Source organism: Phycodurus eques, chromosome 15 (assembly GCF_024500275.1).
Source record: "Phycodurus eques isolate BA_2022a chromosome 15, UOR_Pequ_1.1, whole genome shotgun sequence".
Lineage (NCBI taxonomy): Eukaryota > Metazoa > Chordata > Actinopteri > Syngnathiformes > Syngnathidae > Phycodurus > Phycodurus eques.
In genome coordinates this window covers 6,814,017-6,837,074 of record NC_084539.1, presented here as the reverse complement: position 1 = coordinate 6,837,074, position 23,058 = coordinate 6,814,017, and the positions used below count along the sequence as shown (strand labels likewise).

The 23,058-nt window shown below is 41.7% G+C and overlaps 3 protein-coding genes across 3 annotated transcripts in view; 1 reads left to right on the top strand and 2 right to left on the bottom strand.

The window, feature by feature from the left end:
* Nucleotides 1-23,058, bottom strand: part of LOC133413548 (uncharacterized) — a 142,576-nt gene that overhangs the window by 17,986 nt on the left and 101,532 nt on the right. The gene's annotated exons all lie outside the window — the stretch shown is intronic.
* LOC133413537 (gastrula zinc finger protein XlCGF57.1-like) lies at nucleotides 1,936-14,395 on the top strand. The gene is made up of 3 exons (XM_061698040.1): nucleotides 1,936-2,319; nucleotides 9,873-12,702; nucleotides 12,833-14,395. Exons 1-2 carry the CDS (start codon nucleotides 2,211-2,213, stop codon nucleotides 11,324-11,326), a joined length of 1,563 nt encoding a protein of 520 aa, XP_061554024.1. The 5' UTR covers nucleotides 1,936-2,210; the 3' UTR covers nucleotides 11,327-12,702; nucleotides 12,833-14,395.
* LOC133413546 (histone-lysine N-methyltransferase PRDM9-like) lies at nucleotides 16,435-22,766 on the bottom strand. The gene is made up of 2 exons (XM_061698054.1): nucleotides 22,435-22,766; nucleotides 16,435-17,443 (listed from the first exon to the last, which is right to left on the bottom strand). The coding sequence occupies exons 1-2, from the start codon at nucleotides 22,550-22,552 to the stop codon at nucleotides 16,521-16,523; spliced, it is 1,041 nt and encodes a 346-aa protein (XP_061554038.1). The 5' UTR covers nucleotides 22,553-22,766; the 3' UTR covers nucleotides 16,435-16,520.

Below are 23,058 nucleotides of genomic sequence, written 5' to 3'. Positions count from 1 at the left end.
TTCTGTTGTAGTCTTCAGGCTTTCTTTCTCTGACTACACCTCATCTCTGCTTTCAGGTGTGTGTGATATGTGGTCGGCCGGTCGAGTACGGATCAGCAATAGTTCGGCTGGTGACTCGCCACTTTGCGGTGGGGCTGCCCTGTATGACATCGGGGCTAGGTATGGGTCCTGATTGCTACAGTATCTGCTGATTTCTTGAATCATCTTTTTAGAGTCTTTCAACCTTTTTTCTGCCTTTCCGTTGGCCTGCGGATAAAGAGGACCAAATGTTACATGTTTGAACTCGTACTCTCAAACTAACACCAACTCCAACCCACCAACCCTGCTGCCTCCTCCAGGTGGCCAGTTTGGGGCACCTCAGTGGGGCCCCGGATCCCTCGGTGTGGGTAGTGTCCCGTCCACCGGGCCGCTCTCTGGTCCCTGGCCTCGACCCCGTTTCTCGGGTTGGTCGGGTGTGGTCCTCAGCCCCGCGGTGCAGGCGCAGCAATTACAGGACACTTTGGACCGTTATTGTGTATGCAAGACAGTGTAAATTCACTTTCATGTGTCTGCAGACACACACACCTGGAACCTATTTGCTCGGTGTGGAGCCATTCACTCATTGCTATAAATAACTCTTATAAATAACTCGAACCTTCTGGGTCTCCCCTCACTTGCACTCTGTTTCTATAGATGTTTAGAATTTACTTAGCCACTCACACCACACTTCAGTTCAACAGCCAGGTCCAGTACCTCTGTCCTGCATGCTCCCCCTCCTGTACTTGTCCTGTCCTATATCGTCCTGTCCTTCCTTCACAGGGTGTAGCACTATTGCCCCATACAGCACTTGAATCTAATGTGTCGTTGTACAAGGCATATAATGATGTATTTTCATCATCTTTCTTGCAGTTAGTATCCTGTCTTTTTTTGTCCTCTTCCTATGATCTGTAGTTATGTTTTCACTTTTTGTCCTCTTTCCCCCCCCCCCCCCCCCCCCCCCCAGTCACTCGCCTTTAAAACGTTGTTCTGTCCGACTGAAATGTTCAATATCCATCAGAATATGAAGAACCACAGTGGCAGCCTAAAGCCTCCACAGTCGCACAGTAAAACTGGCATAAAAGGGATACATATTCTACATTCTGCCTCACACGTCTTCTGCACATCTGCCTCATAGTTCTGAGGACTGGGTTTCAAATCCCGGCCTCGCCTGTGTGGAGTTTGTGCTGTGTGGTGAGCCACAAACGGACCCTGGGCAGTAGTTTGGATGACGATGTCTTAAGGTGTCATCGTATACATGCACTTTTGGTGTGTTGTCTTTCATGTCTTCCACCGACACAAGTTCAGCGAAATCCCCGAGATTCCTCCCCTTGCCAGCTCCTTACTATTCCACACTGAACAGTGCACTTTTTTGACCATCTCTTTTTGTTCACCCTGATTGCTTTTTCCCTGCCTCCATCCTTGCACGTAATCAGCAATGAGCCATTTCTTAATAGCTCTTCCTTTTTTGAAATGACTATTTCTTTGGCTATTGCTTTGGTTAACGTTATCGGATTCCACTCACCGAATGTAGCTTCCTCTCACACGAGTTTGACAACTACCTTTGGGTCCTCCACTCTTGTCCGTTCTAACTTCTCACAATTCATCATCACTACCTGTTTCTTTCTTTTCCTTTCAACTACTCCTCACTGTATTCCACTCTTAAAATGTCCCGCGACCTAATTCCATCTCTCCAAGCTCACTTCCTGATCGGTGACTTCCCTCTGCCGTCTCCTGTCTCCTCACAGTCCCGTGTTCAGCAACCGCCCTCCAGCTCCAGGCCTGATTCGAGTCCTACGAGTTTAAGCGGCGCAGACATTATAGGCTTTACGGTAGTGCTTGGGGGATGGCGAAAGGTACAGACCAATCTGCATGCGAGTTAAGGCTTCGCACGTGACTGCACTCGGCCAATCACGGCCGAAGATTCACTTCCACGCACGTCTTAGTTTTCCGTTTCCTCATATGCTTCCACTTGTTTCACTAAACCTTCGTGAATTTGGACTGAACTTGCTTACGTTTCGACGCAGTACGGCCGTCATTACTTCGCTAAGATTAAAACATTATTCGTTGAACCTTCGCGCCCGGCGAAATTCGTCGCGGTGCACGTTTAAGATTTTCGGCCTAGTTTAGCTTAGTTTGCTAGTCGCCGACGCGTTTGTGAGCAACACATCGCTTAGCACAGATCAAGTGTGAAAATGTGCGCAAGAAGGACAGCAGAGTACGAGGAGGAGCTTTGTGGACCAAAACAGGAGAACGAGCCACAACGTCAACTATTGGACGCTGTTTGCAAGATGCAGCGTCGAGGTATGTTACGTACAGCTGGTTTGGGCACGTCATACTCTTTGATGTAGGAAATTATATTTTTAACAATGATCCTGTGATTATTGACGTCACATTGAATATAAGCATTATTGAGATCCTATAAGGTGTACTATGTGGCTCTGATGGCATAGGTTTTGGTCTGAAAGGATTGTGGGCAATGCTGCATTAAAGTATATCAGTTTTACTCACATGACTTGTTTTCCAAACAGAATCTGTGCATGATTTTTTTGTTTAGTTTTTTTTGGTGCTTTTTTTTGCCTCTTATCGGTCGGTTTGCTGAACATTTGAATTTCTCAGTGGTCATCAAAAACAAGCCGGAAATATAGGAAACTAAAATAACTGCACTTAAATAACGATTCAATTCAAATTTATTGTACATAAAAGTTAATTGAACCTAAATAAACATTCCAAAAGATTAAAGCTGCAGTGCGTGGCTCTTTTTTTAAAAACAAAAAAACAAAACAAAAGTCATTTTCAACCAAGTCACTCCTAGAAACAAATACACAATGCTGATTAAGGCAAATAAAGTTGATTTCTATACCACCATTCAACAGATAGAAGAATCAAAGTGCTTTAAAGAGACAGAAGCCTATCACTTCCTCGAACATCTTGTTGTGTATTTCAGTATTTGATCTTTTAAATTATTCCGGTGGTCTGCGCTGGCAGGTGCACTGGAAATGACGCACCGGAAATAATGCATTTTACCTGGAAATGGGCGGAGCGTGGCCCCTTGTCTCCCATTTGTAAAAAGCTAAATAAACATTATTTTGCATTTCTGTAGCAGAAATGATTTGTACATTGGCCTGTCATGATAAAAAAAAATTTTAAGACCATATATTTTACCCAGAACTATCACAATAAACAATATCTTTTTTTATGCCGCTATTATGAAAAATAAGGCCCGCCCTTATTTGTTTTATTTTTAAAATTTTAAATCAGTATTGTTGTCATGGCTATTATTGTTGTTTATAATTTCCTTTCTTGTTTCTCTATTAAATTGTTTGACTTTACTCTGTCATACGGATCCCCTGGGTCTAAAATTCTAAATATAGAGCTGCAAGACTGTGTGGTTGGTCCGTTGAAGAGAGAAGCGCTGATGTTTTAAACAACTTTGCCGCGGTGGAGCGATCTGTTTAGCGCCTTAGCTCGCTACCTTGTTAGCTGGCAGGCTAACTAACATCGTAAACAGTTAACTTTCCCATGTGTGTTAATTGGGGACTAAAACACACAACAACTCTGAGCGAAGCGCTGACATTTTAAAGGACATCGCTGCACTGGGGTGAGCTATTTAGTTCCTTAACTGGCTAGCTTGTTAGTTCGCGGGCTAGCTTGTTAACCCGCGGGTTAGCAAATACAAGAAACAGTTAACTTTCCTTTAAGTTTCTCTGTGGCTTATTGGACGGCACCAACACCTGCAAGAGTGTATCGGTCCGCCGGCATTCCATGGACCCACCTGCGGCTAATGACACAACCATCCAACTCTGTCGGCTCACTGTGTTATCCGCGCCAGCTCACCACAACGACAATTTATCGAGTCCGTAAGAACTATCGTTTCCACTTTATTTATCAAATGATAAGTCGATATAGTAATTTTTGTGACAGGCCTAATCATACAACTAATCTGCTGCAGAAACAAATCAAGAACTGTTTGCACCAATTATATTATTGATTTGTTGTGTTGCGGGATTTTTGCGTCAGTCACCTGCTGCATCGTGCGATTATCACGTCAGTCTGTGCTGCTATTGTTTGTGTGCATTGTATTGGTGAGTGAGTACTGTTCTTGCTGTGTGTGCCTTGGCCTCTTAGGGTCAGTGAAGTGCACGCATGCAGATAACACAACTTCATCATAAGATCTCAGACCAGAAGAATTAAGTCGCAATTGAAATGCATTAACTTGTTACTGTTTTTTTTTTAATACTGTTTGAACAAAGTTTTTGTTGTTCTTAGTCTCTCTCAATGTAGCATGTGCATAAATATGTTTGTATTGTTTTCAGTGTGTTTAAAGACCTTAGAAAAGTAGAAGTGCTGTAAATGCTATAAAAACATGCCTAAGGTGTTTTTAAATTTCTATGGCACAGATTTCACTTATTGCCAGGTTGGTCTTGAATGTAACCGCCACTATGGAGGGGGGATTAGTGTACCTTGCTGCATGGGATTGTCCACCAATGAATGCTGTGCAAGGTTGGATGGTCCAGATGGATTGACTAGTGGATGGTTGGTGGAAGGCCACCATGTCCCAACAAGGCTGCGTCCTCAGCAAGTTGGCGGCGGAATGACAGTGTCAGTAGCTGACTAATTTAGTAATTTGCAAGTAGCTTACCACCCCCAGGGTCTGACAGAGAAGTGAATGAATAATGCATGAAATTGTGAAGCGTCTTTGGGTGCGTAGAAAAGCGTTATATAAGTGTAATGCATTATTATTATTATTTTGTTTTTATTCTGTGAAGTGCACCAGTACTTCCTGGAGCAAAACAAATCCACAAAAGGATGCTACCACCCCTGTATTTCAAACTTGGGATGGTGTTCTCAGGCTTGCAAGCTTCCCTCTTTTTCCTCCAAATGTAAAGATGCTCAATATGGCCAAATTGTTAAATTTTAGTTTCGTCAGACCCAAGGACATGTCCCCCCCAAAATGAAGGTCTTTGTCACTGTGTGCATTTGCAAACTGTAATCTGGCTTTTTATGTTTCTTTTAGTAATTGCTTCTTGTGTCTGGAACACGTTTGAGGCAGGCGAGTCAGGCTCCCGAGTGTTCGGCTAGCCCGGTCCACACCGGTAACAGGTGGATTCTATGGGAGGGAGGAATAGAAAAACAGGAGCAGCAGGAGGCCAACAAGTTCTCAGGCAGTAAATCTCTCGGGTGACGTTCAGAGCGGGCGCGTTGTGTCCACCTCCGTTCCCTCAGACTGAGTTCGGGCACCTTTGCGAACACCGAGGGGCTGGACTGCCTTTAGGCGTTATTTTTCCATTCTAGGATTATTTTGTGGTTTAAAAACATCCATCCATCCATCCATCCATTCATTTTCTGAGCCGCTTCTCCTCACCAGGGTCGCGAGCGTGCTGGAGCCCATCCCAGCCATCACCGGGCACGAGGCGGGGTACACCCTGAACTGGTTGCCAGCCAATCGCAGGGCACATACAAACAAACAACCATTCGCACTCACAGTCACACCTACGGGCAATTTAGAGTTTTTCAATTAACCTACCATGAATGTTTTTGGGATGTGGGAGGAAACCGGAGTGCCCGGAGAAAACCCACGTAGGCACGGGGAGAACATGCAAACTCCACACAGGCGGGGCCGGGCATTGAACCCGTGTCCTCAGAACTGTGAGGCTGACGCTCTAACCAGTCGTCCACCGTGCCGTGGTTTAAAAAACAGTGGAATAAAATATGAATTATTGGGTTTAAGATAACGAGACCATTTTCCCACCCTGCATTGTTCCATGCTCATCCTCTTTCATACCTGTAATGAATGTTTAAAATGTTATGTGGTGTGGAGAACATTACTATTTTCATGTGACATTTGTGGCGTGGGGTGAGACATTTCATCTGGTTCAATTAACAACAGATTTGACGTTAGATATTCAAGTTTGCAGCAATACAGTCACTAGTGACGTTCATGTAAAGTTCTTAAAATATTGACTCCCAGTCGAGTCACAGACTGTCTTATGAACCCATGTCTGTAGTGTCGTTCTGTCGCCCGTGGGTGTCGCTGCTGCCTGTTCCAACTCCCAAGTAGCAGCACTCAGCAGGGTGGGGGAGCCTCTGATGGTGCAATCCTTCGACTGGCGGGGAGTTAATTAACTTAGCGTCCGGGGAGGAACTCAGCATCCTTGGGTCTCCGCTTTGAAGTCCCAGGCAGACGTGATTCACTTAGCGTTGGCATGGCAAAGCAAATGTCTGTGTCTTGTTGAAGATAGTTTATTGTGTTAATCCGTTTAGAGTCTGCTTGTGACTCTGGAGTTAATGTCTACCTCGGCAAGTAGCGGGATAGTGAGAGGCTGGGGTGCCGCGTGGCATCTTTTGCGTGGCTTGTCCGCTACAGTAGGTATAGTAATAGTTAAAAACGGTGATGTAAAATTAACCCAAAGCCTCGAAGCTTGTGTCAGACTTCCTGAATCACACTGCGTCAAAATGGTCCTTCAGCGCTTGTATCGTTCCCCCAAATATCATGTGACCGTTTAAGTTTGAAGCGTCATACGTCACCACGCGTATCGACAGCTCGAACCGGATTGGTTGCTGTCATTTGATTTGACAGCTCATTTGGCACTAACTTGTGTATTTAGGAACCACCAAGCTCTTCAGTAGTGTGGTGGTCCCTAAATAAGCTATTGAACAATTGTTATTTTGGAATAAAAACTTCTAAAGACATCTCTGTGCCCTTTTTGTTTCTGTTCACAAGTCATCCCTATATAATCCAGATGCACGCGTGACGAACATATTTCCATCCATCCATTTTCTGTACCGCTTATCCTCACTAGGGTCGCGGGCATGCTGGAGCCTATCCCAGCTACCTTCGGGCGAGAGGCGGGGTACACCCTGAACTGGTCGCCAGCCAATCACAACACGCATAAACAAACAACCATTCGCACTCACATTCACACCTATGGGCAATTTAGAGTCTTCAATCAACCTACCACGCATGTTTTTTCGGGATGTGGGTGGAAACTGGAGTACCCGGAGAAAACCCACGCAAGCACGGGGAGAACATGCAAACTCCATACAAGCGAGGCCAGGACCCCAGAACTGAGAGGCAAATGTGCTAAGCCATAACATATTTACTTTGTGGAATCCAGCTTTTTAATGCCAACTTCGTCTATTTAAATTAACACAGACTTATGCAGATAATACATTGACCAACATAGTGTTTTATCTTTTATTGCTGGAAGGTAACGAGAGAGTCTCGTTTCACGCAGTATAGTGACGTAGGTTGCTGTGACTTTCGTCACTAATGTTCTCACTGAAGCACCAGAGCTCCGAATCTGTTCTGGCATGAAATTGAAGGAAAGCCTCAAAGCTTCATGAGGCTTCAGCCACACATGACTAGAAATGAGTGATGTTACGGGTTGTGCCGAGTCTTCGAGGCGTGTGTTGAGTAATGAAGGGGGTGTGTCCGCGAGGCGTGTATCGAGGCTTGCTTCATTTGGAGGAGAGGCTGGAAATGATGACGTCCGAAGCTTCGCTGGCCGACTGTACCACGTGACCGCTTCAGGAAGTGGTTTAGAATTTGGCGCGATGTGTGACACTTTGGCACGGGAATATAAACCCCGTCAAGCAGCTCCGTGAAAATGTGGTTTTATTCTCCAAAGTTGACAAACTCATTACACAAGCTCCCATACTGGTACATCTCAATAAATTATAATCGTGTCAAAAGCATAATTTTGTTAAGTAGATCAAAAAGTGAAACTCATATGCTAGAGATGCACCACACACACTGAAACATTTCATGATTTTTTTTTCTTCATGTATAATTTTGATGATTATAGCTTACAGCAAATGAGACCTCCAAATTCACCATCTCTAGAAACTAGAACATAACAAACTATTATGAAACAATGGAATGTATTTTAATGTGAACTTTACGCAGGAATTTGTGTTAGTGTTTAGTGTGTTAATAGTGTTTAATGACTCTATGAGTACTGAAATCAAGTTAGTTTTTTACCATATTCAATTTTTCTTTATGTGTGTGTATATATGATTACTACCATTTTGGAAACAGTTACACACACAGAATAGGTTCAAACAATATTTTATTATTTAATGTGGACACAATATTTGGTCAAACACTTTAGGCTCAAGCACGTCTGCGACCCTAGTAAGCAGCACAGAAAATGGATGAATTATTTTATTTTTTTTGTCATTCATAGTCATTTCCAAGTGCCACAACAACCACCATATTGCAAAGCATCACACACAATGTGGCATAAAATACAGTTGCCTGTGATTATACACTTGGCCAGCAGGTGGTTTTGTGTGCACATGAAGCATCAAGAAATGGACCGTTACTCAAACCAATGGCCGAAGTGTTACAATGCTTCATGAAGCTTCATCTTGCCATCACTACTAGAAATACAATAATTTGTCTACCTCTACTGTATATTAGATGTTTAAATAATGAGGCTGTGATGCACCCTAGAGTTTAATACTCACACTGCGGCTTTACGGAGATATTTTCCACCTCCCACATGTCCATTGGCATGTGAGCCGTCTTGCACAACGTCTTGTAAACTAGACGGGTCATCTCCGTGGATGGCAGTTTGACTTCTGGTGGAAGATAATAAAACAAATAGTGACATGCGGCCAAAAGTCCACTGATACCACGACACAGTCAATAATCGAACTGTGGCCTCCCTGGTGAGGTGTTCCGGGCACGTCCCACCGGGAGGAGACCCCGGGGACGACCCAGGACACGCTGGAGAGACTACATCCTTTGACTGGCCTGGGAATGCCTCGGGATCCCCCCGGAAGAGATGGATGAAGTGGCTGGGGAAAGGGAAGTCTGGGCGTCCCTGCTAAAGCTACTGCCCCCGCGACCCGACTTCGGATAAGTGGTAGAAGATGGATGGATGGATGAATGGATGGCCTAGGGGTCCTAGTGTCAAGTGTATGTATATGGACACCGTTATCTCTGAAGATGGTGTTGTGTTTGTAATGGATTATCCATAAGGAGCACAGAAGTGCAGTAACAGAATACTTCTCTGGTTCTGGTGGGGTGGGGGGTGTCCCTTCCGATCACGCCCCTCCAGGTGATTACCGACGTTAGCATTCAAGTCCCCCAGCAGAATGAGGAGTGGAAGGTTTATCCATGTTCTGCTGGGCTATTGTTACTGATTCCATTGGTTTTGATGGTGTGTTTAGTCCTAGTTTGGCAAATCTATCCTGACCCACACTTCTGGTACTTGTTTACTACTATACAATGTTTTATGCACTTTATTAGGGATGCAACTAGCAGTAATTTTAATAATTGAGTAATCTGTCTATATTTTTTCGATTAATTGATAAATCATACTTAAACTTTCTTAAATCTCCATCCCTTTATTAAAATAGGACATTTCAAATTGACAGTGCAGACAATGCACAAAGGTAAATTATGATTCATTACCTGGTTTTGTCCGTAACGTCAGAAAATGGGCAGAAATTTTGTTTTCCAAAACAGATGTTTGCCAATGTCTTATTTTGATGGATCCCAAAGATAATCAGTCTGCTTTATTATTTATTATTATTATTATTCACTGATGAGAGGCTGAAATTCCAAGGATTTGGACAATTTTAAGATATTGTCTCTCAACGATTAACCGATTATAAATAATCATTATGGACTCATTTGACAATAGATTAGTTTTGATAGATTTCTGTTTGCAACCTCTACACGTGATGTTACGCTTTAATTGTATACATTTGAGTATTTTCAATGTCCTCACCCTGTTTTTTTGCTCATCTGGCTCACCTTAAATGTAAATATACGCAAATTTAAAGTCACAACATTAGGTTTAATAAAGTCAATTATTTTGTGTTTGTCTTCTTGTGTCTTGAAGACGTCAGTGAAGATCTTGGTCCTGGGCAGCAGAAGCCAGCGTACCCTCATTTTAAAGAGGAAGTGGAGCATGAAGAGCCCCCCCAAAATCAAGAGGATGAGGAGCCAGATCACACTCGCATGGAAGAGGTGGAAGATCCCTACCGCATTAAAAAGGAAGAGAAGTCTGAGTCCCCTCACATTAAAAGGGGGAGGCATGAACACCCCCTGCATATTAAAGAGTGGCAAGAAGAGCCACCGCACGTTAAAGAGGAGGATGAGCATATCACCAATATGCCATCAATTGGGGTTTGTTTGAAGAGTGAATATGGTGAAGGTGAGGAGAGCACAGGGACTGAGGCTCCAAGCAGCAGCTTTATGACTCCACTATCAGATAGTGATGACAAAGCGTCACACACTCCTGACGGTGATGAACCGTCCCAAGGTCATAAGGCAGGTCACAGTGAAGACAAGCACTGGAAATGTTCTCATTGTGGGAAAACCTTTGCTTTTAAGAGCCGTTTGAAACTGCACACGAGGACACACACGGGAGAGAAACCTTTTACCTGCTCATTTTGCGGTCAAAGATTCTCTTGTAAAAGTCAATTGACAACACACACCAGAGCGCACACTGGAGAGAAACCTTTTACCTGCTCAGTTTGTGGCCAAAGATTCTCCTTGAGTGGAAACTTAACAATACATACAAGAACACACACTGGAGAGAAGCCATTTGCCTGCTCAGTTTGCGGTCACAGATTCTCTCATAGAAGTCAGCTGAGAGTACACACAAGGACACACACTGGTGAGAAGCCTTATGCATGCACCGTTTGCGGTAAAGGTTTCTCTGAAAACAGAACTTTGAGAGAACACTCAAAAACACACACTGGTGAGAACCCTTATACCTGCACAGTATGTGGTAAAACCTTCACCCTCAAGGGACATTTGGTAACACACACAAGAATACATACTGGGGAGAAACCTTTTGTCTGCTCGTTTTGTGGTCAAACTTTCACTCGAAGAGACCATTTGACAACCCACTCAAGAACACACATTGGTGAGAAACCTTTTGCCTGCTTAGTTTGTGATCAAAGATTCTCTCATAACAGAACCTTAATAAATCACATAAGGACACACACTGGTGAGAAACCATTTGCCTGCCCAGATTGTGGTAAAAGATTCACTCAGAAGGGAGACTTACAAATACACACGAAAATGCACACTGGCGAGAAACCTTTTTCCTGTTGTGTTTGTAATCAAAGATTCTCTCGCAATGGAAACATGATACGTCACAAAAGGACACACACAGGGGAGAAACCTTATGCATGCACAGTTTGTGGTAACAGTTTCTCCCATAAGGGACATTTGACAACACACACACGAATACACACTGGGGAAAAACCTTTTGCCTGCTCAGTTTGTGGACAAACATTCAATCGAAAAGGCCATTTGACAAAACACACAAGAACACACACATGATAGAGCTTTTACCAGCTAACTTTGTCAACAATAATCCCAGTGCTCATACTGGTCATTGGAGACTTCAATCTGTGTCCTCCCTTTCATGTATGTTTATATATATAAGAGAGAGAGAGCGATGCAATAAAGGTGAATAAAACGTTACCTCCTTTATGTGAAATGTCACTCTAAACAGAGCTATGGCATGTTTGAATTACAAGAGATTATGTCAATTATGATTGTGAAATACCATCCATCCATCTTCTGTACTGCTTATCCTCACTAGGGATCGCGGCGTGCTGGAGCCTATCCAAGCTTCCTTTGGGCGAGAGGCGGCGGGGTACACCCTGAACTGGTCCCCAGCCACTCGTAGGGCACATACTGTATAAACTAACAACCATTAACACTCACATTCACACCTACAGGCAATTTAGAGTCGTCAATTAACCTACCGTGCATGTTTTGGGGATTTGGGAGGAAACCGGAGTACCTGGAGAAAACCCACACAGGCACGGGGAGAACATGCAAACTCCACACAGGCGAAGCAGGGATTTGAATCCCGGTCCTCAGAACTGTGAGGCCGATGTGCCAACCAGCCACCACCATGCCGCCTGATTTAAAAATGATTTTACTAATTGTCTTTTGTGTTAGATGTGTTGACAAGTGTGCTGCTGAGACTACCAGTGACCAATGAAGCTTCAACTGGAAATGCAGATGTCTCAGGAATGTCTCAAGAAATCCGATCAGGCTTAGTCCATTTTTTTTTTATCTAGCCTATGTGCATGTGCAATGTCATCGAAGACAACCAAAAGAGTCCAGTTGCTATTTGATTTTACGCCCTGAGAATGAGGTGAACTGGTTGAATAAGAAAAATGCACAGGCATAGATGTTTGATCATGAAACTGTCTGTGACACTGATTTTGAACAATATTATATCTCCCTTGTTGTAGTTTTTATATTGTATCCTATTTACCTTCTTCCAAACCTCCAGTGGACAAGTATCAATAAATAGCATTTGTGCTGCTTTGTCCAATATTTTGTGATGCTTATATCAAGTATCAAATTAGTGACCGATTGATTCATGAAACTTTGACTTACAGTGGTAAGATGAAAAAGTGTGATCCTGATTATAATACAACTCTTCAAAAAGAGTGTCTCAGTTTACGTGTACTGATATATATTTATAAAACATATTTGGAAATCAGAATGCAAAGAAATAAATGGCTGAAAGTGTATCACGACTGCGGCTCTCCTTGCCCACATGTATTACACTACCTTAATTGCTCACTTTTTTTTTTTTCCACTTCCCTCGAACGCAGGTGTGTCTGAAGCTCAGAACATAGCAAAAAATGGACCAAGCCACAGCTAATACCTGGAAAAACTACACTTGGGCACTGGTAAGTCAAAGTAGCACTGTACTTGGCTGGTGAGCGGACTCCAAATGCTCCCTGTCGGGTCCACAAGAATCCACATCTTACTGACTGGACCGTGTTACTTCTGTATGTCCGATTATCGTGTTTTTGCTAGATTTCCATGGGGAAATGGAGCTGCTTTTCGAGGTGGATAAAAGGAGCTTTGCCGAAATGAACGGCCGTGAGGGCATGATGGTCTCGCCAGCTCGTGCGAACTGGATGGCGGCCCGCAAGGCAGTTTGTATCAGCTTCAGCACTGCATGAAGAGAAAGAGAAGAGAAAACCCACGTAGGCAAGGGGAGAACTTGCCCGATTGGGGGGTTTAGATTAGCGGATGTTGTGAATCATTGCCAACTGTGGGCCTGTGACGCCCCTTGAGACAATTTTGTCAATAGGGCTATACAAATAAACAAAAAACATTATTTCACAGGACTTGTTTTGCTTGCCCTCGTTGTGCATTCTGAAATCAGTACACAACCAATGTTTTGGCATCCTTCCCAATCCCGCGCAAGCTTTGTGAAACTCGTTGTGCTCCACTCAGAGTTCCATGGCTCAGTGCTGCATTCATTTGCCCAATGTGCACTGGAAATCCAACCACTTTTATCACAGAACAACAACACAGGTCGCTTCAGTACTGTATGTTAATGTTACTGTTTTACATGATAACACTTCCTTGGTTTACAAAAGAGTGCCGTCATAAAAAGAGGTTGGCATTTTGTTGTCAGAGATGACGATTAGTATTTGGTGGGTAAACCTGACATACTGGCAACAGTAAGGTATATGGTTGATTCTTGGAAAAGAGTGGACAGAAGTGGCACCAAGTATGTGTGGAGGAGAGTCTACTTTTCCGGTGGAGATTCTACGCAAGCCCAGGTATGTTGTCCTTTATAAACTCGTGACCAAGAATTTTAGGCGGGCATTTTGATCTGACTCTGAAAGCAGCTGCATGACATGAAGACATTTCAAATAAACCTTTAACTAGGCCAAAGCCAGTGTCGTGAAGTCTTCATTTGCTCCTGTCCAACAGAGGCAGCCGTCTACCCAGGAGAACGGCTGCCCAAACCTTCCGAAACCCACTTCAGTACATCTTACTATCCAATGTGAAAAGCACAATTGACATTTAAAAATAACCCAATGTCATGTTTGTGATGAAGACGTAATTCTGGTTAAGAAACTTTATTGACAGATCTCCAGCAAAAGCAAGAAACAAATACAATGAACGACAATGAATGAACATCAATAAAGTCGATTTAAACTATGGATCCAGCACTGGTTCCATGCAGTTCCATTTCAGTGCAAACTTAGCACCCGCTGTCCAGTGATATACTGTATACTGTACTGGCGCTTATCCCAGCTGACTCTAGACGAGGTACACCCTGAACCGGTCGCCAGCCAATTGCAGGGCACACATAGACAACAATTCACACTCACAATCACACCTACGGACAATTTAGAGTCTTTAACTAACCTACCATGCAGGGGTGTACAGAGTGGTGCTCAAAGGTAAAAAGGGGGCACATGGAACAAGACTTTGTAACGCCTCAGCAGAGCATTGCAGGCTATTTTATGAAAACAGAATAAGAAAAGACACTTGTCTTAAGGACACCAGGAATTGCAGTTACTAGCAAACGTGCGCACCATTTGCTTAGTCGTTGATGGGAATGACAATAAACCCACAAGTTAGTCTTTTGTGCAAAACAAAATCAACATTTTGTGGTCACATATGAGCATTTTGTGTACTTGTCACAACTATATTGTGGTGACAATAACATTCCCATGTCATGCTCCGTCGACGTGAATGGATTTAATCTCAAAAACTGTTTTTGTTTTCAGCTAAACACTGTTGAGAAATTGATGTTAGAATGTGGTCCACTTCACATTCTCCATCCACAGCACAGCATTGCTTCTCTGCCTTGAATTACTTTGTAATTATATAGATTTTGTTTTTTACACTCTAAAGTGAGACATATGAATTAAAGCACCATCTACAGGTACTATAAATATCTCAACAATACATTCATAAAACTCCTGATCTCGACTAAATTTACCAAACCATTATCCTAAAAGGAAAACGCATGAATGAACATTTCACAACTTCTATGGAGTTAGAATACAATGACATTAAATCAGAACTGGCCATATAATTAAATGTCCAATGATGACACAAAATGGGAAGGAAGTGAAGATGAATGGAGGCATTTTTAAAAAATATATAATTTCAAAAAGTCCAAACCCTCGGATTTTCAGTGCAATTGGATCACATTCTGATTTCTTGAAGTCCTCAGTGAAAGCAAACAAATTGCCTTCGTACAAAACAAAACAAGACTTGGACTCATGGACAAGTGATCGTCATTTTTGCCTATTTTCTGACATGTTTTGAATCGAACACTAACCCAGTCATTCCCAAAAGGTGCCAGTCCGGAACCCAATTTGAAATCCTGAGGCCCGCCAAAACCTTTAAGAGGCTATAGCATCAACAATATTAATAAATAGGTATGTGCAAAGCAATGGGTGGCTTTGTTTACTTTATGATGACAATAGCTAGCAAGCAAGTTCATATACAGTAGGTAACAAATTTCAGTCTTTCCTCAGGACCCCGATGAGACTTTAACGACACAACATAGTGTACCAAAATGCTAACTTTTAATTTAAGAGCTGGACCACTGAGTCACAGACATCTCCTTGTTGGCCGACATTTCACATTTCTTCTTCTTAATAAATATATCTTTTATCCGTTTTGGCTTTTTTCCAGCACGGTTACATTACATTTTATTGATGAAAGGCCCCAGACAGGCTTAAGCACACTCACGCACACATGGAAAAAAAAAAAAAAAAAAAAAGGAGAAAACCCTCGCGGGCACGGGGAGAACATGCAAACTCCACACAAGCGAAGCAGGGATTTGAATCCGGGTCCTCAGAAATGTCAGGCAGATGTGCTAAACAGTCAGTCACACAAATAAATATGTATGATTTCAAATTGTGGAGTTAAGGAGGACCAATGGTGACATTCAAGGGATTTTATTTCATTTCAATGGGAAAATGGATTTGATATACAGTACAAACAAATTGACATAAATATTTGAAGAGTGGTATTTTTTTTTCACGATCACATTTACACATCTCCATCTTTCCACCACAAGTCAACGTTTCTTCACAGTCTATTTCATTCAATCATTTGATTATACGATATTGACATAAACATTGGAAGAACCGCATGCACTGCTTAAAGCAGTGGTTCTCAAACTGCATTGTATTTCCTGCGGCTGTCAGCCTCCGTGTCGCCAACGTAAAACAATCTCTCTGCTCCCTCTTTTCCCGCCCATCAACTCCCCCATTCAATCATAAATCACACTTGGTTACGGCCTTCCAGACCATCAGAAATTATATTACTCATGTAGAATCTGCTCAACACAACTGCTGGGCTGCGGCAATATTCAATGATTATTTCGCGTAACACCAGAGGTACGCGTACCACCACACTTTGAACACTTGCCCAAAGAAGCCTTGTAACAAGATACAAAGACTACACGAAGAAAAGATAAAATAGAATATGTTAGCGACAATCATACAATAATGTAGATTTTTGTAAATTAGTAGCATACTTTTGACATGAAATGTTTTCATTTAAAGCTTCTTGATCGCTGCTATTCACACAAGCACACTCGTCGCCCGATCCTTACGAGAATGTTTGACCACAAATTGAGCAGGAAAAAGGTTTCTCACCAGTGTGGAATCTTGTGTGTTTGTTTACGCTTCCCTTTTCAATGAATCTTTGACCACAAACTGAGCAGGAAAATGTTTTCTCACCAGTGTGTCCTTGAGTGAGTTTTTAATTTTCCCTTTTTAGAGAATCTTTGCCCGCAATCTGAGCAGGCAAAAGGTCTCTCCCCAGTGTGGGTTCTTGTGTGTGTTGTCAAATGACTTCTTTGAGAGAATCGTTGACCACAAACTGAGCAGACAAAAGGTTTCTCACCAGTGTGTTTTCTTGCATGTGTTTTTAAGTATCCCTTGTCAGTGTATCTTTTACCACAATCTGAGCAGGAAAAAGGTTTTTCGCCAGTGTGTGTTCTTGCGTGTGTTGTCAAATGTCCCTTTTGAGAGAAGGTTTTACCGCAAACTGAGCAGGCAAAAGGTTTCTCACCAGTGTGTTTTCTTGTGTGTATTTTTAAGTCTCCCTTCTGAGTGAATCCTTTTCCACAATTTGAGCAGGCATAAGGCTTCTCTCCAGAGTGGCTCATCAGATGTCTTTTCAAAAGAGACTTGAAGCCAAACGTTTTCCCACACTGAAAACATTTCCAATGTTTATTGTCAGTCTGACCCTCAGACAGCTCACCATCAGCATGAAGAGAATGTGACGTTGTGTCATCACTATCTGATAGTGGAGCTATGAGATCGTCTGCTTGGGATGATCCACGGTAGTCTCCATCACCTTTTGTTCTCATGTTTTGACTTGAGCTGCTATTTGGAGGTTCCGCCCGTCTGCTCTCATCACTTTGACCTTCGTCTTCATCTTCTCTCTTAAAAGGAACACCAGTCGATGGCAACTTGGTAATATCCTCCTCCTTCTCTTTGATGTAGGGGAGCTCTGGCTCCTCCTCCTCTTTTTTAATGTGAATGGGCTGCGTCTCCTCCTCCTCTTTGATGTGGGAGAACCCTTCATCCTCCACTTCCTCTTTAATGGGAGGGGGCTCTGGCTCCTGCGGCTCAGGATGAACATCACTTATGTCTGCAAGATTTAAGAAGACAAACATTGATTTGGATTTGGTAAAATGCTCATGTTGTGACTTTAATGTTGCGTATATTTTTTTATATATTTAAGGTAGGGATGCTCGATAATTATCGGATAGATAATTATCAGGCAAATTTGAATGATGATGTCATATCGATAAATCTGACATTTAAAAAAAGATAAGATTTTAAAAAATCCAAGAATGAAAAGGACACTCCAATGAAGCGAGATCTGTACTTTGCCGTCAGTGCGTATGGGTGAACAAATCAAGCGTGCTTTCTATTGAGTACAGCCAATTGTAAACGTGCATCGAGGTGAGTGGGAGCGCGCAGTAAACATTGGATTGAACGTGTGGGATTTCTTAACCATCGCAAAGGAAGACATTATGCTTGCTATTTGCAGCAAATGTCCTGCAAATATTCTGCGAGGAGGGAAAAAAGGATCAAGCTTCAACACATTGGGAGAGCGAGAGCATGTTGTGACAACGCGAGAGATTGCGTGATTTCCGAAAAAGAAAAACATGGCAGCACTCCTTGCATAGATTTCAAAAAGGCAGCTATTACAAGATAAAATGTCTCTTTTGAAAAGTATTTTTTCCTTTTTCAACGGCGGATGGTCGCGTCGTTCTTTTCTCTTTTCCTTCGCCAGCTTCTCTAGCAGCGGTAACTTGCGGAGAGTCACTTGCCATCCGCGCAGCTACATCAACGCCCACTCGTCTGTCACGGAGGATCCGTAGGCACACACCATTTGACATTTATTTATGATGCACTCAACTATGGCTTAAGTTTACATTTAACAAACCATTGAAAACAAAACATTTTCCTTTTTAAAAAAATTCTAGAACTGTAGCAACAGATGTGTTTTTGAAACTGGTTTTAATAGTGAGGTCTTACAGTATTTGCTTAGGACAAACCTTGGAGTATTTCTTCCCTCCAGGTGTACACAAACTACAGTGATCTCTAAAAAAAAAAAAAAAAAAAGTCATCGTATTTGTATCGTTCTTATGAAGCAGGAATTTATCAGTATCGGCTTGAAAAATAAATACGTATTTATTTTTAAGGTTATTATTAGAGCCAGATGAGTTCAGCTTTATTGGGAATAATAACAGCCAAGTCAACAACAACAATAAAATGTGAAAACGTGATAAAGTAAATAAAGTGCATAAAAACACAAGGCTCAATAATGGTAATTCAGTGAACCGCTGCATACTTGGTTTGGCATTAGCGAATTCGCCTAATAATGGATTTTTGGGGGGAGCATAGCCTTGATTATTCACAGAGAGACTTGCCTCTTCACAATTTTCTGTAACATGGCAAAAGATGTCCAAAAATTATTTTTATATTTTCATGACAAAATATTGTCTACAGTATGCATCATATTTATTGTATCATAGCGTAGCTTAAAACAGTGGTGGGTAGTAACGTGCTACATTTACGCCGTCACATTTACTCAAGTAACATTTTGGATAAGTTGTACTAGTCATAGTAGTTGAATGCACCATACATTTTACTTTTACCTGAGTATTTATGTTCAGAAGACTCGATAGTTTTACTCTGTTACAATGATCAACATGCCGCTCCCTTTTTTTTGCGATCTATTTTTCAACATCATCTTTGACGTCCACATCCATTGCGCCAATCCAACGTGATCACAAGTGTTTTTTGGCACCAATTCACCAATCATACACACACAAAGCCATTGCGGGCCAATCAAAGTGACATTTTTTTGGGGGGGTGGGGGGGGGGGAAACAGCTGCGCGAGTGTTTACAGACTCTGGAAAACAACAGCTTTATTACGTAGTGTAGTCTTGCGTCTGCCACTTCTAACTTGGGAAAACACCTTGCGATAAGATGTTTCGATTGTTGTTTTGGCAGTGCATCTGGTAACATGAGCCCTATTTTATGGTCACAAGTCACTGGAAAACATGCTTCTTTGGGGATACGTGCCATGCTGTAATCTCTCTCTCTCACACACACACACACACACACACACACACACACACACAATCAGTAAGTCTTGTCAGCTTCATTCAGTCATTTAAGTGAATAAGGAAAATAATGTTTCTGTAGGGCCCAATGCATGTGTTGCTGGTTTTGGGGTACTTAAAAATTGAAATAGTGGCAGGTGTGTGGACTCCCATATATTATGAATTTTTATTGTATTTTATGTTCATGCTCTGTTTTTGTTTGTTTGTTTGTTTTTTTAAATCAGAAGTTACTCATCTGTTACTGCCGCCATGTCTTGGTGTGATGTCATCGACAGAAATGGAGACCAAATTCGCTGCATCGCCAGTGTGGATAAAGGAATGCACCACACTATAAAGTGGTAGTATTTACTCATGTCTTATATATTGTCCCTGTTGGGCCAAATCCCCTACCTCTTTCAGAAAATAAAAGTGCCATTTTGCTTGAGTTTCCAAACATTCCTTTGTTCAAGATGGTATTATACATTATATTACTATCATACACCTTTGCACACTCACATTAGCATTAGACTTTCCTATCCGATCTGATCGGCCTGATCGGTATCGGCCGATAATTAGCATTTTATGCTGATCGGCTTTGTCATAATTCGCCGATCCGATCAATGATGTCATTGATTGGCTCCGCAAAAGACATTTACTCCATGTCGCCATCGTGTACAGTATATTCGAATCCAAAAGCTAGTTTATTTTTAGCCTTGTTGTGTGTCTTTTGACATAGTACTGTAAATATCTGACCGCCAATAAAGTTTTTTTTTTTTTTTTTTTTTTTTTTTTTTTTTTTAAATGTCAGCAGTGTGGGACAGACAACACGTAATGTGTGGATCAAACTACAAGACAAATTTGTTTTTTCACGATCGCTCTATGTCAGACGACTGAAATAAAATCTTGTATTCTGATACCACCGCGTCCCGTTTTTACGATCACTGGGCTTCATCTTGTCGCGACCGGATCCACTCGTTACCATGGCGATGATAACAACAATGGATCGTGCCGTGTCTTTATAAGAACAAAATGGGGGGGAAACGTGTGTTGGTGGTCCCCGGTGCTCAGGAGAGGACGTTCGTTTAAGGCTTGCTTGAGGTATGTTCATATACTTTTAATACGATGCAGCTCGCAAGCAGGCAAAACGTTATGTAGCCTAGCAAGCTAGTGCTAGCACTAACGGTTGGACGTAAACATGCCGCCGTTATGTCGAATCATGCTCTAAAGCTTTGGTGTGTGTGTGTGAAGTAATTTAATTACAATAAAGTAATTTAATTACAGTTAGTTAGCACCCATAATTTCTGTCATGTTGTAATGTCGGTTTGACCTGACTGATGACAATACATAACCTGACTATAGCAGTGATTACCAACCTTTATGGAGCCAAGGGACATATTTTACAATTGAAAAATCTCACGGAACACCAACAAACAAAAATGTGGATACATTAATTACTGTATGTACTTCCTGCCATCTAATAGAAGACCATTCATTTGTTCTGTCTGTCACTATGCCTCACTGGCGTAAATAGAGGAACAAAGATACATTATTTATTGTAAATATAATTTTTGGAGCAATTAAGTGCACAAGTATATACAGTAAATTAAAAAGTTATTTTAATAGACACATTGCTCCAGCTTGTGATCGGTTATCTTTTTTTTATTTTTTTAATCCTGATCATGTAAAGCCAGGCTAAGCTAACCGTTGTCTGGTGATTTAGAACTGGTGGCTTATTCATTGCATTGAGCAGTGCAGTGTGTAGTCTGCAGTGTGAATGAACTTCCTTGTGATTACTCAATTTGGCCTACTTCTTCTGCAAGTCAACACACCTCTCATTTTCCTTGTGTGACTCATCTGCACCACAATGAATAAAAACAGATTTTTAAAAAAATATATCGTAACTCTCTCTTCGTTGTGTGTGACGTCAACCAAACTCCCATGATGCAGTGGCAACTATATTTAATTAAAGTACCGTATAATCACTGAATTAATAAATAACTGTAGAATTTACAGCAATGTCTAAGTGTACTGTAATATATGTTCCCAGCATGCATTTGTAATATTCATGACTCCACAGTTTTTAAGAATTTCGTTGTAAATAACAAGATGCATATACTGTATAACGAGAGACACATGCAAGAATATACGATAATACAAAAAAAGGATAATACTGTATATAGGCGAAATACTGAACACTAACAATGTTGCAGAAAAGCATTGCTGTATATTATTACTTTATTACTGTATATACATGTGGGTTTTGTATAGCAGTACGCTCTTTGTAGAGGTCAAGTGACAGGAACCAAGTGTCACCTGATTCAGGTGAGTTCATCAACTAGTATTGAGCAACTATTGATTCACAGTTGGTGTATGAGTACGATGTATCAAGTGGTGCATCACTCCAGAAACAAACGAGAGTAATAACAGATCAAACTCATCATTTAAGAAGTTAGTGAGGGGTTGCTGCACCAGTTTTTAACCTGTTATGAACCTATTCTTCTGCATATGCTATGATGTAATGTTATGTATTATGTAAAAAAAAATTACATATTACATGAAAAAAAGTGGTCACATTGTACAGTTTGTGTGTATTTTTTTTTTTTGGACATACTTGGCAAATAAAGACTGATTCTGATTCCCGATGGCCTTACCAGGATAAGGTTAGATAAAACAAAATGAATAAACATAGCAGGTTTCCTGACTGATTTCCCTTCAGCAAATCAACCTGCAAACTGCAGGGTTTTTCAAAGAAACGCCATGTAAGTGAGCAAAGTGTAAAACTGTTAACACTTTGATAATGCAGCCGTGATTCTGATTCGGAGTCACAACGCGTTCAAATCAACACTTCTGAAACGCTACCGACGCTCGTGGTACCACGTCATTATGAGGGGATGCCATCCGAGCCACATAGTACACATCGTTGCAAGTTTAATCATGTTAGATTACAAAGTGCCCGCAAATGAACACTGGAACGCTGTTTAACATGGAAATTATTTCCTTAACAAGTGAGAAGTGAACAAACCTGCTGTGTGCAACCCAACTCGAGGCTTCTTGAAAACGGCGTCCAGTAATTGACTTTGTCGCCCTTTTGGCCCCCGACTAAATTCCTCCTCGTACTCTGTTGTCCTTCTTGCACACATTTTCACACTTTATCTCTACTGAGCGATGTGTTGATTGCGCTAAAAGCGTCTCCTCGGTAGCGGCTAATCTAAACTAAACTGAGATAGGCCGAGACGCTTTTAACGTTTTATTTGTTTGTTTTGGTTTGTTTTTTTACGAAGATTGAACAAATTATCTTTTATTCCAGTGAAGTAGTGCTGGACGACCTGTGTCGAGGCCTCGTCACGTTCAGTCCTTATTCAGGAAGAACGATTTAGTGAATCGCGTGGCAATTATTAATATTATTATAGGCTTTACGGTAATGTCATGGCGGATGACAAAACGTACGGAACAATTCCTTCCGGGTTTTTGCCAACATCCGGCCATTGAACTCGACGTCCTCGGTATTACTGACACCTAGGGGTCGTAACTGCAAACAGCACATATCTATTTCCTCTTGGAACGAATAACTTTGTTGCTTCACCGAAATTGTTTCACCATTAACTTACAATCGATGCATTGCAGGAAAACCATTGATGCTGTATTC